This window comes from Scyliorhinus torazame, chromosome 18 (genome assembly GCF_047496885.1).
Source record: "Scyliorhinus torazame isolate Kashiwa2021f chromosome 18, sScyTor2.1, whole genome shotgun sequence".
Classification (NCBI taxonomy): domain Eukaryota; kingdom Metazoa; phylum Chordata; class Chondrichthyes; order Carcharhiniformes; family Scyliorhinidae; genus Scyliorhinus; species Scyliorhinus torazame.
The window spans coordinates 88,691,006-88,706,469 of record NC_092724.1 but is presented as its reverse complement, the minus strand read 5'-3'; the positions used below and the strand labels follow the sequence as shown (position 1 = coordinate 88,706,469).

Sequence of the window (15,464 nt, the reverse complement as noted above, 5' to 3'; positions counted from 1 at the left end):
CTCCAAAATATGTTGGACAGGGAAAGAAAGTGTTACGTGGAAATTTCCTTCCCAGTTAAAGAGAGAAATGAGTACAATGTGAATCAACTGTTTATTGTCACCGAAGGAGAAGAATTATGAACGCATGAGCTGTGCCATCAATTAAATTCAAATTTAAAAGCTTTTAAAATACCCAGCTGGTTCATCAGTATGCAAAAGAGAAAGGTTATTATTTTGGGTACAGACCATTAATTGTGGCTCGGATGTATTCCCATCTTTCTCCGTCTTGCTGACTGACTTGGTTCGTTTATTTAGCTACATCCCTTTTTGGGACTATTTTCGGAAACGGCACCACCTCACCCCTACATTCTCACCTCTCCCACCTCTGAGAACCTGGTATATCCTCCTTCAGTTAAACTCATGGAAAGTTATACCATTGAGGCTTCCATTTTAAGTCATGTTGAACAAATAGTGTGCTTTGGGTTCACAGACAGACAACCTTATTGTGAGGATTACCATGTGTCTTTTTGTATTTTGGATCCAGTTTAAATTCTTTTCTTTCACCGGTTGTAGGTCGCTCGAGGAGCTTCTTGGCTGTCCCTCTCCCCAATAATTCATCCATCTTTGAGCGAGCAGGGCGTGGCGGCTCTCTAACACAGAAAAGAAACAGGTGGAGTCAAAAAGTACAGGCTAAATGACAGTCAACAGAATCTATCACTACTATAGTAGATGCTCGCCAATTTAGCTCCCTTTGTGGGTAGAATCCTGGTGCAGCAATGGAAGTGTGTAGGGCTCGGAGGTGGGACAGCTGACCACACCCAATCGCACGTGGTCAGCCAATTAACAATGCACAACAGAGGGGGCTAGCCAATTGTGCAGTAGGGCAAGAAGTTGCCAATCCCACCGTTACCTCACAGGATTGAAGATCCAGTCACCATCCGGACAGACATCTACTTCCCTGCACAGCCAGCAGAATTCCACTGCCTGTTTGGGAGGAAGATTTTGAATGGAAAGTGCTGCCACCCCATCTCCACTCACCACACGTGGCTCTCTGGAGTTGTTGTTGTCGTCCCCCCCCCCCCCCACACCCTTGCGTCTTACAGCATCTATTGCTGTGTGAAGATGAGGGACTCACCTAGGGCATCAAGGAACAAGACAACTTCCATACCTATGGTTGGACTGTTGCACTCACCCATGTTACATTGCTGTATGTGTAATTTGTTCCATAAATAAACTCGTAAGTGTCTGACCACACACTACTGAACCAGTAAATAATCTCCCCAGCCTACACTTACTCCTCCGCCTTCTTCTCTTCCTCTGGTGCTTTAGGACTATCGCCAAACCCAAGTGCATCCATAAGGTCATCTCCTTCATCATCAAAGAACAATTCATCCTTCTTCTTTGTAGTAGGCATGCCTGGAACAGAAACAGTGCTGGAGGGCACTGTGAAAAACATACACAAATGTACACATGTTCAGAAGTCGGTGACTGACGTACTTTTCAAATTCTCAGATACTTTGGACTGAGCTCACCTGTAGATAATGTTGGACATTCTTTCAAATCAGCACCCTCATCATTGTACCAGCTCAGAGCAGTACGACATTAAACACTTACAGTAAATCTAGAGCACGCAGGAAGACTCTAAGACTTTGGATGAGACCATTAGACATCGGAGCAGAATTAAGCCATCCAGTCCATCGAGTCTGCTCCAGCATTCAATCATGGCTGTTATATTTCTCATCCCCATTTTCCTGCCTTCTCCCTATAACCCCTGATCTCCTTATTAATCAAGAACCTTTCTATCTCTGGCTCAAAGACACTCAATGATTTGGCCTCCACTGCATTCTGAGGCAAAGAGTTCCGCAGATTCACCATCCTCTAGCAGAAGACATTTCTCCTCATATTGCAGTCCTTGGTCAAAGAAAGGACTTGGGCGAGATTCTCCATCCCGCCGCACACGTTTCCAGGCAACTGGCCAATGGGGTTTCCCATTGTGGGCACCCCTACGCCGTTGGGAAATCTTCTTTTTTTGTTACTTTTTCTGAGTTACAAAGCCAGAGCTCAGAGTATGTACAAGGGCGAACTCCTAATCCAGCTCCTCGCCTGCTCCAAAAACCAATTCAAATTCAAATTGAATCCAATTCATGGTCCCCACAAGAGAGACATACCAGATTTTAGCCAAACTCCGAGCAGATACTACACTTCATCTTAGCCAAAAGGTCGAGAAACGATGCTGTTGGGAAATCTGTGGGCATGAGTGCACTGCCAGCGAAACGGAGGATCCCACTGACGGAGAATCAACCCCTTTGTATTAAGATAGCACCAGAAATCATCTATAGAGCCACGGTCTTCACAGCCAATGGAGTGCTTTTGAAATGTAGGAAACTCTGCCAGTCACTTTACAAGTGGCAAGCTGAAAATGACAAATGGCCAATAAATCTGCTTTGCCAATACTGGTTGAGGGATAAATATTGACAAGGACACCAGGGGAACATTCTGCTCTTTTTCAAATAATGCCATGAATCACCTCTGATTTGCACTCATGCAGGGAGTGGGAATCCAGAGGCAATTCACCATCCCTTGCCATGCAAATTCATGCATGGCAGGGATTATGAGGGATTATGTTATAACCTGCCTGCTTACCATTGGCTGGGGACTAATGACAATCCCACAATCCTGTGGGAGTATGAGCTTCCCCAATGAGGGGGCAGAGAAATCATTAGCAGACTCCCTGTATAAATAAAGCTGGCCAGTTTGGAACCAGCAGGAAGGAGTAAGCAGCAAGCGAGGTTGCTGCTGTTGTGTATATATATGTTATTGTAAATAAATGTTATTTCTTTGTACCTTGAAACTCGTGCTGGATTCTTCGTGGCCCTCACAAAAGATTCCCTTGCAAATTCCACTATCAGGCCACCATTTTGAGTGGGAAGCCTGATAGTGAGGTTCAGTGGCTGGCTTCCCATCACCACCCTCGCCGCCCACAATGCAAGGGTGCTCCAACCCCTCCCACGACCCCCCCACCAGAGACCCCCCCCCCGCATCAGACACGCTCCAGCAACCGCCCCATTACATAAACCCCCGACAGAGATCCCATAAGAGACACCCACCATAAGAGAGATCCCCACATTATAGAGACCCCCACATTACAGAGGCTCCCACCCATAAGAGAGACCCCCCCACACATAAAAGAGACCCCCACCTATAAGAGAGACCCCCCATCACAGAGACCCCTGCCTGGAATCTAGAGGGGTCCAGGTAGAGATAGTTAAAAATCACTGCTTTAAAACTCATTTGTGCCCGATCCCTGATGGCTCAGACAGCGAAAGAAGCAGCTGTAAATTCCAGCCAGCAAAAACGACATAAACTGGTTTAAAACCCTCTCAGATCTTTGATCTGCAAGACTTTCATTGACATCAATGTGAAATTGGGCTCTATCGGTTGTGATTGACAGCTAGTACACTATCAGCTGTCTGAAATGTTTAATTTTGTGTCCCTTCATGCTCAAATGGATCTCATGCACCTAGCTGCGAATCATTTTTTAAAATAAATTTAAATTACCCAATTCATTATTTTTATCAATTAAAGAGCAACTTAGCATGGCCCATTCACCTACCCTGAGGTTGTGGGGGCGTGACGCACGCAGACAAGGGGAGAATGTGCAAACTCCACATGGACAGTGACCCGGGGACGGGATAGAACCCGGGTCCTCGGCGCCATGAAGCAACAGTGCTACCCACTGTGCTACCTTGCTGCTCACAGAGGTAGAGACAAGTCCTGAAAGACGTGCTGTTAGGTAATTTGGACGTTCTGAATTCTCCCTCTGTGTACCCGAACAGACGCCGGAATGTGGCGACTAAGGGATTTTCACAATAACTTCATTGCAGTGTTAATGTAAGCCTACTTGTGACAATAAGGATTATTATTATTATTATAGACTGATCTCTAGCTTCCATGGAGGTGTTTCTGTAATGGGGGGGTTCGGGTGATCTCTGTAATGGAAGGGTCTCTGGTGGGGGGGGTCTCTCATATAATGGGGGTCTCGGGTTGGGGGGAGTCTCGGGTGGAGTGGTCTCGGGTAGGAGTGTCGTGTGGGGGGTCTTGGGTAGGGGGTCACGGGTGAGGCATTTCAGGTGGGAGGTCTTCGGGTGGCGGGGGTCTCAGATGCGGGGTGTCTGTAAAGGGGGCTTCTGTAAAGGGGGCCTCTGTAAAGGGGGTCTCTGTAGAGGGGGTCTCTGTAGAGGGGGTCTCTGTAGAGGGGGTCTCTGTAGAGGGGGTCTCTGTAGAGGGGGTCTCTGTAAAGATCTCTCATTTGGGGGGCCTCTGGTGGTTTTGGGCTGAGCAGGCTTTGCATTGTGAGGGGGAAGTAGTCTTACGATTGACTTTGGGGGCAACTCCCTTAAAGAGTTACCCTTTGGCCCACCACCAGGTTCACCGTACCAGGGCCACACCGAGAAATGCCTGCAATTCTTGCCCACATGAATCCTGGCTCAGAGGACCTGAGATTCATGCAGACTTGGTGAATCCGGTGCCCATCCCGTTAATAGGATGCAAATGGATCCATCTGACCAATTTACATCCTCCCACTGGCACAAGGCCAAACCTTGATGACACCACTAGCAGGGCAACCAGAGTGCTCGGCGCCAAACTGTCTTTTTGACAACACTGGATTCTCCGCCGCATCAGCAACTCACTACAGGCAGCGGGGAATTCAATCCCCTGTCTTTCAAATCAAACGGTTTTGTTTCTCATTCTTCATCCTGGGCAGCAGAAATATTCACAAAACATTGAAAGGGAAAGTGTGTAAAAATTACGGCAGGCTGTTGAAATTAGTTAAGGCTTGGCATGTCTGATTCTGCACCCAGATCAAGCAGAAAAAGAAAACACGTGAAAACAAGATGGCATTGCAAATGGAAAGCTTATCACAAGTTATTTCCAGTCACTCTTCTGTCCTGCCTTCGAATCTGACTGACAACCAGGTCCACCCATCAACATGGGAGAAAATTCCATTAAGATTTGCTGAGAGAATCCATAGAATCCCCACAGAAGGAAGGCATTCAGCGAATCGAGTCTTCACCAACCCTTTGAAAGAGCACCCTACCTAGGCCCACACCCCCATCCTATCCCCGTAACCCAACCTAACCTGCACATCTTTGGACACTAAGGGGAAATTTTATCATGGCAAATCCACCGAACCTGCCCATCTTTGGACTGTGGGAGGAAACCGGAGCACCCGGAGGAAACCCACGTAGGCACGTGAGTATGTGCAAACTTTGCCTGTTCCGGTGCTAAATAGTTCTTTGTACTTTGTTCTGCACAGACAGTCACCCAAGGCCGAAATCGGCCTGGGTCCCTGGCGCTGTGAGGCAGTAGTGCTAACCACCGTGCCGCTCCTGGGAGGTTACTGGATCTTTTCAAAACATATGTCTTCAAGACACTCTTTAAAGCCTATCACTTTGGCTGAGCTTTTCGTCATTTGCTCTTTTTGACTAACTAGGTTTGTTTTTGGAATTTACAATGCAGAAGGAGGCCATTCAGCCCATCGCGTCTGCACCGGCCCCAGGAAAGAGCACCCTACTTAAGCCCCACACCTCCACCCTATCCCCTTTATCTCCGTAACGCAACTTAACCTTTTTTGGACACTATGGGCAATTTAGAATGGCCAATCCACCTAACCTGCGCATCTTTGGACTGTGGGAGGAAACCGGAGCACCCGGAGGAAACCCACGCACACACGGGGAGAATGTGCAAACTCCACACAGGCAGTGACCCAAGCCTGTAATCGAACCTGGGACCCTGGAGCTGTGAAGCAACTGTGCTAACCACTATGCTACCGTGCTGCCCATGGTTCCTATGAAGGGCGTTGTGTCATATTAAGTGCATGGTAATAGACCTGGAGGCTCAATGGGCCTTCTCTGCTTTGCAAGGGAATTTTTTTGAATCGTTTTGTATGAATGCTTTTGTGAAACTTTCACAGGTACAAGAATGAAAAGACACACTCCCAGAGTAAGCATTAAATATATGATCGGAATGACCAGTTAAAGACAGAAGTACTCACTGGTACTTTGAACAACGCTAGAACCAGGGACAGAGATTTACCAGAGAAAAGATCAGCTGTGATGTTTGGGTGCAGATTGGATCCCATTTATTGTTTCAACACTTAAAATAGCCAATCAAAGTAAATCACTAACTTGAAAACCAACAAGATGGTCAACCAAGGACTGTTTTAAGCTGCCAGCTGAGTGAAGAATACCATTATGTCCATGAAAACAAGCTTTATCTACTGACAGGCAAAATGAAAGCCACAAGGGCTATCCACACTGTAAGTATATGTGTACCGGATAGAATACCAAGCATGCACAATATAAAAAAATGCCTTAAAAAGATATCCACAATTCTCCCAGCTGATTCCCTGGTATCTTTCATTTTGCCAAAATGAAGTGTTTTTGACAGAGTGCACACTTTCTCAATACCTTTCTCTTCTTTTTTATGTGTCTGCAGATCGACACTTGAAGGGCTAGGTTTCCGTCCAGACACTACTGTTTTCTTTGGTCTCTCTTCTTCATCAGATATAATTCCTGCCAACGGATCATCCACATCTGGAAAGGAGATTGGAACAGTACTTAAAGAGAAAAGTTTATTACAACGATCACTTCAGAAACAGGCAGAATGCATCAGTGGAACTGATTACCCAGATACAGCACACTGCTGGGAATAAGGCTATCTCCAGTCGACAGGTACACAAAAGCACAGGAATAACAGTAAGCGTCTCAGTGTCCATACTGTTAGACATGCATCACTAACGCAAAATCCAAATTCAGTTTCAGATTCTGTTTCCCTTTGTCTGATGGTGCGGATTCTATCTAGGCTACAGTTCCAAGCATGCATGTCTGATTGGTTCAGTTACACACTCAGGGGAGTCCCAGTTTTAACCACAGAAGGAAAACAGTGAATTAAAATATAAGCCATCATTAAAGCTTACTTAGGAATAACTTTTATTTAAAAATTTCAACCTAATGAAGCTTTGGAGGAATATCAGGAAAGTAGGACAAATCTCAAATGCGCAATAAAGAGGGCTAAAAGGGGTCATGAAATATCTTTGGCTAACAGGGTTAAGGAAAATCCCAAAGCCTTTTTTTTATTCGTATACAAGGAGCAAGAGGGTAACTGGAGAAAGGATTGGCCCATTCAAAGACAAAAGAGGGAATTTATGCGTGGAGTCAGAGGAAATGGGTGAGATTCTTAATGAGTACTCACCAAGGAGAGGGACATGACGGATGTTGAGGCTAAGGATGGATGTTTAAATACTCTAGGTCAAGTCGACATAAGGAAGGGGGAAGTTTTGGGTATTCTAAAAGGCATTAAGGTGGACAAGTCCCCAGGTCCAGATAGGATCTATCCCAGGTTACTGAGGGAAGCGAGGGAAGAAATAGCTGGGGCCTTAACAGATATCTTTGCAGCATCCTTGAGCACGGGTGAGGTCCCGGAGGACTGGTGAATTGCTAATGTTGTCCCTTTGTTTAAGAAGGGTAGCAGGGATAATCCAGGGAATTATAGACCTGTGAGCTTGACGTCAGTGGTAGGCAAACTGTTGGAGAAGACACTGAGGGATAGGATCTATTCACATTTGGAAGAAAATAGACTTATCAGTGATAGGCAGCATGGTTTTGTGCAGAGAAGGCCATGTCTTACAAACCTAATAGAATTCTTTGAGGAAGTGACAACGTTAATTGATGAGGGAAAGGCAGTAGATGTCATATACATGGACTTCAGTAAGGCGTTTGATAAAGTTTCCCATGGCAGGTTGATGGAAAAAGTGAAGTTGTATGGGGTTCAGGGTGTACTAGCTAGATGGATAAAGAACTGGCTGGGCAACAGGAGACAGAGAGTAGTGGTGGAAGGGATGTCTCAAAATGGAGAAAGGTGACTAGTGGTGTTCCACAGGGATCTGTGCTCGGACCACTGTTGTTTGTGATATACATAAATGATCTGGACGAAGACATAGGTGGACTGATTAGCAAGTTTGCAGATGATACTAAGATTGTTGGAGTTGCAGATAGCGAGGAGGACTGTCAGAGAATACAGCAAAATATAAATAGATTGGAGAGTTGGGCAGAGAAATGGCAGATGGAGTTCAATCCAGGCAAATACGAGGTGATGCATTTTGGAAGATCTAATCCAAGAGCGGATTATACGGTCAATGGAAGAGTCCTGGGGAACATTGATGTACAGAGTGATCTTGGAGTTCAGGTCCATTGTACCCTGAAGGTGGCAACGCAGGTCGATAGAGTGGTCAAGAAGGCATACAGCATGCTTGCCTTCATTGGACGGGGTATTGAGTACAAGAGTCGGCAGGTCATGTTACAGTTGTGTAGGACTTGGGTTAGGCCACATTTGGAATACTGCGTGCAGTTCTGGTCGCCACATTTTTTTTTTTTTTTTTTAGAAAATACAGCACAGAACAGGCCCTTCGGCCCACGATGTTGTGCCGAACCTTTGTCCTAGATTAATCATAGATTATCATTGAATTTACAGTGCAGAAGGAGGCCATTCAGCCCTTTGAGTCTGCACCAGCTCTTGGAAAGAGCACCCTACCCAAACTCAACACATCCACCCAACACCAAGGGCAATTTGGACATTAAGGGCAATTTATCATTGGCCAATTCACCTAACCCGCACATCTTTGGACTGTGGGAGGAAACCGGAGCACCCGGAGGAAACCCACGCAGACACGGGGAGGACGTGCAGACTCCGCACAGACAATGACCCAAGCCGGAATCGAACCTGGGACCATGGATCTGTGAAGCAATTGTGCTATCCACAATGCTACCGTGCTGCCCTTAAGAACAAATAAATCTACACTATATCATTTTACCGTAATCCATGTACCTATCCAACAGCTGCTTGAAGGTCCCTAATGTTTCCGACTCAACTACTTCCACAGGCAGTGCATTCCATGCCCCCACTACTCTCTGGGTAAAGAACCTACCTCTGATATCCCTCCTATATCTTCCACCTTTCACCTTAAATTTATGTCCCCTTGTAATGGTGTGTTCCACCTGGGGAAAAAGTCTCTGACTGTCTACTCTATCTATTCCCCTGATCATCTTATAAACCTCTATCAAGTCGCCCCTCATCCTTCTCCGCTCTAATGAGAAAAGGCCTAGCACCCTCAACCTTTCCTCGTAAGACCTACTCTCCATTCCAGGCAACATCCTGGTAAATCTTCTTTGCACCTTTTCCAGAGCTTCCACATCCTTCCTAAAATGAGGCGACCAGAACTGTACACAGTACTCCAAATGTGGCCTTACCAAAGTTTTGTACAGCTGCATCATCACCTCACGGCTCTTAAATTCAATCCCTCTGTTAATGAACGAGAGCACACCATAGGCCTTCTTCACAGCTCTATCCACTTGAGTGGCAACTTTCAAAGATGTATGAACATAGACCCCAAGGTCTCTCTGCTCCTCCACAATGCCAAGAACTCTACCGTTAACCCTGTATTCCGCATTCATATTTGTCCTTCCAAAATGGACAACCTCACACTTTTCAGGGTTAAACTCCATCTGCCACTTCTCAGCCCAGCTCTGCATCCTATCTATGTCTCTTTGCAGCCGACAACAGCCCTCCTTACTATCCACAACTCCACCAATCTTCGTATCGTCTGCAAATTTACTGACCCACCCTTCAACTCCCTCATCCAAGTCATTAATGAAAATCACAAACAGCAAAGGACCCAGAACTGATCCCTGCGGTACACCACTGGTAACGGGGATCCAGGCTGAATATTTGCCATCCACCACCACTCTCTGACTTCTATCGGTTAGCCAGTTCGTTATCCAACTGGCCAAATTTCCCACTATCCCATGCCTCCTTACTTTGTGCAGAAGCCTACCATGGGGAACTTTATCAAATGCAACATTACCAGAAGGATGTGGATGCTTTAGAGAGGGTGCAGAGGAGGTTCACCAGGATGTTGCCTGGTATGGAGGGTGCTAGCTCTGAAGAAAGGTTGAGTAGATTAGGATTGTTTTCGTTGGAAAGACGGAGGTTGAGGGGGGACATGATTGAGGTCTACAAAATTATGAGAGTATGGACAGGGTGGATAGCAACAAGCTTTTTCCAAGAGTGGGGGTGTCAATTACAAGGGGTCACAATTTCAAGGTGAGAGGGGGAAAGTTTAAGGGAGATGTGCGTGGAAAGTTTTTTACGCAGAGGGTGGTGGGTGCCTGGAACGCTTTGCCAGCGGAGGTGGTAGAGGCAGGCACAATAGCATAATTTAAGATGCATCTAGACAGATATATGAACGGGCAGGGAGCAGAGGGAAGTAGATCCTTGGAAAATAGGTGACAGGTTTAGATAAAGGATCTGGATCGGCACAGGCTGGGAGGGCCGAAGGGCCTGTTCCTGTGCTGTAATTTTCTTTGTTTTGTTCTTTGTTCTAATACAGGAAGAAATAGCCATGCAAGAATGCATAAAGAGACAAGGAGCATGCATGCATAATACTAGGAGATGGGACGAAGAAATATTTAACAGAGATAGTACCAGAGTGAAAGCTGCTCTCGACAGTGCAGTCTTTTCTTTTATCCCCCAAAATTGGAATTATCAGATCATTTGAACTGGGCATCAATGAAACGAAAGGCATAGCCCGTACTTCTCAGAAATCAACTCTCACAAAACAGTGCTATCAGGCTATATTAGAATAAATCCATTGACGAATTGGGACGAAGATTTGGCAAAGGGTTAACGGTTTCAAAAAACATTTGTGATGGAACACCACCAAAGAGCTTTCAGTCTGGGAGGAAGCACAGCTCCTAGGCACCCTGGTTGCGACTGGAAGAACATGGAAAGAACAGGCCTCCTGTTCAACGGTGTGTTTACCTTGTTTTGTCGCTTTCAAACCAACATCCTCCTCATCTGGAGTTTTGCATAGAAACAAACATGCAGAAAAGATTTCATTTTGATGAACAAAGCATGATCACTTCCAAGTTAAGCCAATAAGATCCCCCTGACATTTCTTGACAACAGAGATTCTACTGCACAATCACATTCAATACACGATTACTGGTCAGTAAGGCTCATGACCCCATGTTGTTGCGACGACACAACTTGTAGCTGAATGTGACTTTGTGTAATAGTGTAAAATGAGTGATAGCAAACAGGCAGCACTCCACAGTATGTTATTCTCCAAGTCTGAATAAAGATTGTAGACTTCCAGTTAACACAAATATTTTATTCAATGGGTTTGTTCTGTTTCCACAGCTTAACTAGATATAATACAGTCAAGAGGTATGACCAGTGAAGCTAAGGTAAACTGCCTATGCTGAGCTGTCTCTGTCTGCTGCTGCTCACTGGCCCTGTGCTTCTGAAAGAGGTGGATCCTCCCTTGGGCTGGACCCTTTATACCTGTCTCTGATGCTGCCCTCTAGTGATGCTGTGGCTGTTACATCTGTCTGTAGTCCCTGGTGTATGTGCAGATGTATGTACAGATGTACAGATCACTACATCTCCCCCTTTTATTTGACATGTTTTCTAGACTGGCCTCAAGAAAATCGTACATAACAAGTGGTGAGAATATGCAAATCTGCACACAGTATCATTACCACTGTGAAAATGATAAAAGTAATACAGAAACAATTAACTGTGTTGTGAGTCCATCGTGAGAAATGTCCATATTCGTCTTGTGCGTGTGTTGAAGTGTCGTTACAAATCTAGCCGGTCGGGTGCCTTACGGCTTCTGCTGGAGCGTCTTAACGGTGGTAGTAGGAATGATGGTTTGATGTCAACAAGAGTACTGTCTGGCGTTGTGTGGCGAGGAATGTCCTGTGGACAAATGGACTCGGTCAAGTCCAGTGTGGGAAGTACTGGCGTTGTTGGTCGAATCTCTAATAGATCCCGGCGGTTACAACGAAAAAGTACTCACGCAGACGAAGACAATGTAGGAAGACAATGTGCCACCTGCCTGATCACCGTGGCTGACTCAGATCATTCGCCTTCTGGGTCCCTGATTCTGATGGTGTCACCTATTGTTAGTGGCTTGAGTGGGATTGCATGTTGATCGTAGTATAGTTTTTGTTTGGAGTATAGTGCCCGCATGTCGTCGAGAACCGGTGCGTTGCCGGGGTCTTGGAATTGCTTTGCCGGTAGGGTTGTCTGGATGTCTCTGCCGACGAGCATTTGCGCTGGCGACAGTCCTGAGCTCAATAGGGTTGCTCGGTATGATAACAGAGCTAGGTTGATGTCGGAACGTGACTCGGCTGTCTTGCTGATGAGTCGTTTAATGATGTGGACACCTTTTCCCCCCGTTCCATTTGATTGTGGGTAGCGATTTTGTGTTGCACCGTTGTCTGACCTCAACTTTTTCCTGTGTTTGTGATATTGATTCTGTATGTCATCTTTCGTGAAAGCTGTTTTGCTTGTTTGTTCTGGAGCAGATGTGAATTCGTGAGATTCTTTATCATGCCATGGCATGTTTGTAGTCTGGTCATTGTTTCGCAGTGTGCTGTGGCATTGTCCTTCGCGTGCAGAGTTGTACCATGTTGTACAGGTCGTTGTTTCATTGTTGTTGTTTTTGTCGTTTCTGCCTTTGTTGCTTTTGTTGTCGTTCTTGCTGTTGTTTTTGTCATTTCTGTCTTGGTTGTTTTCGTGAGCGTTCTTGTTGTCTTCTTGTTGTTCTTTTTGTCGCACTTGTTGATTCTGTTTTTGTTGTTTTCCCTTTTATTCTTGTTCTTTTTCTTGTCGTGCTTGTTGTTTCTGGGATGCTTCTTGTTGCTTTTGTCGTTCTTGTTGCGCTGCATGTTGTTTTTCTTGTTGCTGTTGTTGTTCTTGTTTCTGCTGTGCTTCTTGTGGTTTTTGTTGTTCTTGTTGTGCTCAATGAGTGTGCCATGTGGATGATTTGTGTCATTGTCACAGTTATTGGTGTCAGTGTCCTTTATGGTATCTGCTACATTGAGCGTTTCTTCTTGAGAATTGTTAGAATGATCTGATGTTGCATTGATGTTGGTGACATCAATCATTTGTGGTGGATTCAATTCCTCTTCTTTGCTTACTTGATACTCCTCTTCTAGAGTCATTTCTGGTTCACTTGAATCATCATTGATTTCTAGGCGCTCCTCTTTTGGAGTCATTTCAGGTTCATTTGAATCATCTGTGATCTCTTTTTGCTCCTTTTCTGGAATCAAAATCTTTGCGATTTCATTTTGTTGTGGGTCGTGGTGCTCCTTTTCTGGAGTCAAAATCTTCAAGATTTCTATTGATGTGGTCTCTCTGGACTCTTGGTGTTCCTCTTCTGGAGTCAAAATCTTCAGGATTTCTATTGACGTGGTCTCTCTGGACTCTTGGGTGGCCGTCCTCTGATTATTGAGTGCTTCTGTGCAGAAGAGCTGAGGTATGTCAGTCTCGCTGTGATCCTGCACATCCTGTATGGGAATTGTGATTTCTTCGTCACTTGTCTCACATACAGTGGGTAGACATTCAGTGTCTTCTTCTGGTGGCTCAAATAAGCTTGATAGCTCTTCATGGTCTTGTTCATGCATGGCGTTCGCTATGGAGTGTTTGCTTGCTTCCATTTTTGAGTCTGCCACCGAGCTGTCTGTGGAGGCTTGCGTCACTCTCTTTGTGGGGGCTTGCATCGCTCTCTTTGTGGAGTCCTTCATCGCTCTCTCTGTGCATCCTTCATCGCTCTCTCTGTGGAATCCTTCACCACTCTCTCTGGGGAGGTTGTCATCGCTCTCTTTGTGGAGTCGTGCAGTGTTCTCGCTGTAGAGTCAATCTGTGCTCTCTCAAAGGAGTCGTTCTGTGCTCTCTGTGTGGCGTCGTCTTCGTCTTGGGTATTGCTGTCATCCAATGTATCAACGATCTGCCATGGCACCATGGTATTGGATTCATCTACCATGAGAAGAGTCGTATTGAGCTTTTCAACCGTGTTGCTGATGCTGTGATCAGCATATCCGAATAACTCAGCCATGTCTGAGTAGTATTGTGTGTATTGTTCGATAGACAAATCATCGCTTTTTGTTTTGGAGTTGTGATCGTTCTCTTCATGTTCAATGAACAAATCATATTCTTGTACAGAGGCTGGGACCCTTCGTGGTGCGTGGACCACTCTCTGTTTCTTGGTGTCAGGCCGCAGCATAATCCTGCACTCAGAGTCGGGATGTCATATATGCTGGGCTGAAGATTCCACAATCCGAAGAACTCATCGTCGGGGTCTTCATGGTACAACACCTCTAGTTGCGGTTCGGATTTGGTACTGGGGTAGCCATCTCCCAAGATGAAATCTTCGTCTGAGTCGTAGTCTACAAGGACCATATCATCTTCTAGAGCGGTGCTAACTGCTTGTTCCAAGGTGATGTGAAAGTTATTTTCAACTGCTGGTGTAAGTTCGGGCATTGTTCTGTCTTTTGAGGCAAGAAACTTGGGTTTTGCAGCTTTAAATTTCTTTTTGTTCATTTTCGTGCATTTCCCTTTTAAGTGGGCGTGGTCCTGGTCCTCTGACTTCATGACGCTTGTGACGTCATGCGTAGGACTCGATTGCCCATGCGCACTCCGAATTTCCTGTACTGTGCGCTCTTTTCACAACTGCGCATGTGCGGCTCCTTTCTCAAGATGGCTGCCGCTCAGAATTTCGTCTTCCACCGATTCAACCCTGCCTCCGTGTCGTGATGAGTGTTCGCTCCATTTTTACCGATTTTGTTTTCTACATGATGCTTCTGTGTTTGTAAAGACTCAAAGTATTGATTTTGTTTTTATTCATAAGCACGGCATTTTTGTATCGCGATTTCTAGAGTTAGATACTTATTTTGTGAAAGTTCTTCCCTCAAATCTTTATCAGATAGTCCAGAAATTAATTGATGCATTATCACAGTGTCTCTGAAATCAGCATAATCAAAGCCTTCTGGTATTAACTTGAGATTTGTAATAAAATCAGAGATGGGCCCTCCGTTTCTCTGACAAGAGTTAAATCTTTCCAGCATCTCATCAGACGGACTGTTACAGCATTCATCAAATTTTTTGAGTATAACTTTTACTTTGGTGTTGTCCTCACCTTCTACGTAATTATAGCAATTATAGATTTCTCTAGCTTCATGCCCTCCTGTTGAGAGTAGTAGGGCTATTTTCGTTGCGTCAGAAGCAGTGCTTAAATCATTAGCTGTGATAAATATTTGGAATATCTGTTCAAACATTTTCCAGTTATAACTTAAATTACCGGTTGTTTCCAGTCGCCATGGAGTTCCAACAAGTTCTATCGAATCAGTTAGTCGTCGAGGATCCATTTGCTGCAAAGTCTTCCACAGTCGAATATCCGGTTTAAGTTTTTCTTCTCTTGCTGGTGTCTAGCTAGCTTTCTGAAATCACTCCTGGTATCATATGCTATTCTCTAAGTCTGAATAAAGATTGTAGACTTCCAGTTAACACAAATACTTTATTCAATGGGTTTGTTCTGTTTCCAGAGCTTAACTAGATATAATACAGTCAAGAGGTATGAC

The 15,464-nt window shown here is 45.2% G+C and overlaps 1 protein-coding gene across 7 annotated transcripts in view; it reads right to left on the bottom strand.

Moving 5' to 3' along the window:
• LOC140395357 (fas-binding factor 1 homolog) overlaps positions 1–15,464 on the bottom strand; it is a 192,561-nt gene that overhangs the window by 77,600 nt on the left and 99,497 nt on the right. For 5 of the 7 annotated variants that reach the window (XM_072483003.1, XM_072483006.1, XM_072483005.1 and 2 more), the window contains 4 exons: positions 10,858–10,893; positions 6,450–6,575; positions 1,275–1,422; positions 496–629 (listed from right to left, as the gene is read on the bottom strand). In XM_072483003.1, the coding sequence (XP_072339104.1) occupies positions 496–629; positions 1,275–1,422; positions 6,450–6,575; positions 10,858–10,893 (444 nt within the window). The remainder of the gene's footprint in view (positions 1–495; positions 630–1,274; positions 1,423–6,449; positions 6,576–10,857; positions 10,894–15,464) is intronic. The other 2 variants (XM_072483007.1, XM_072483010.1) reach the window with 1 other exon arrangement.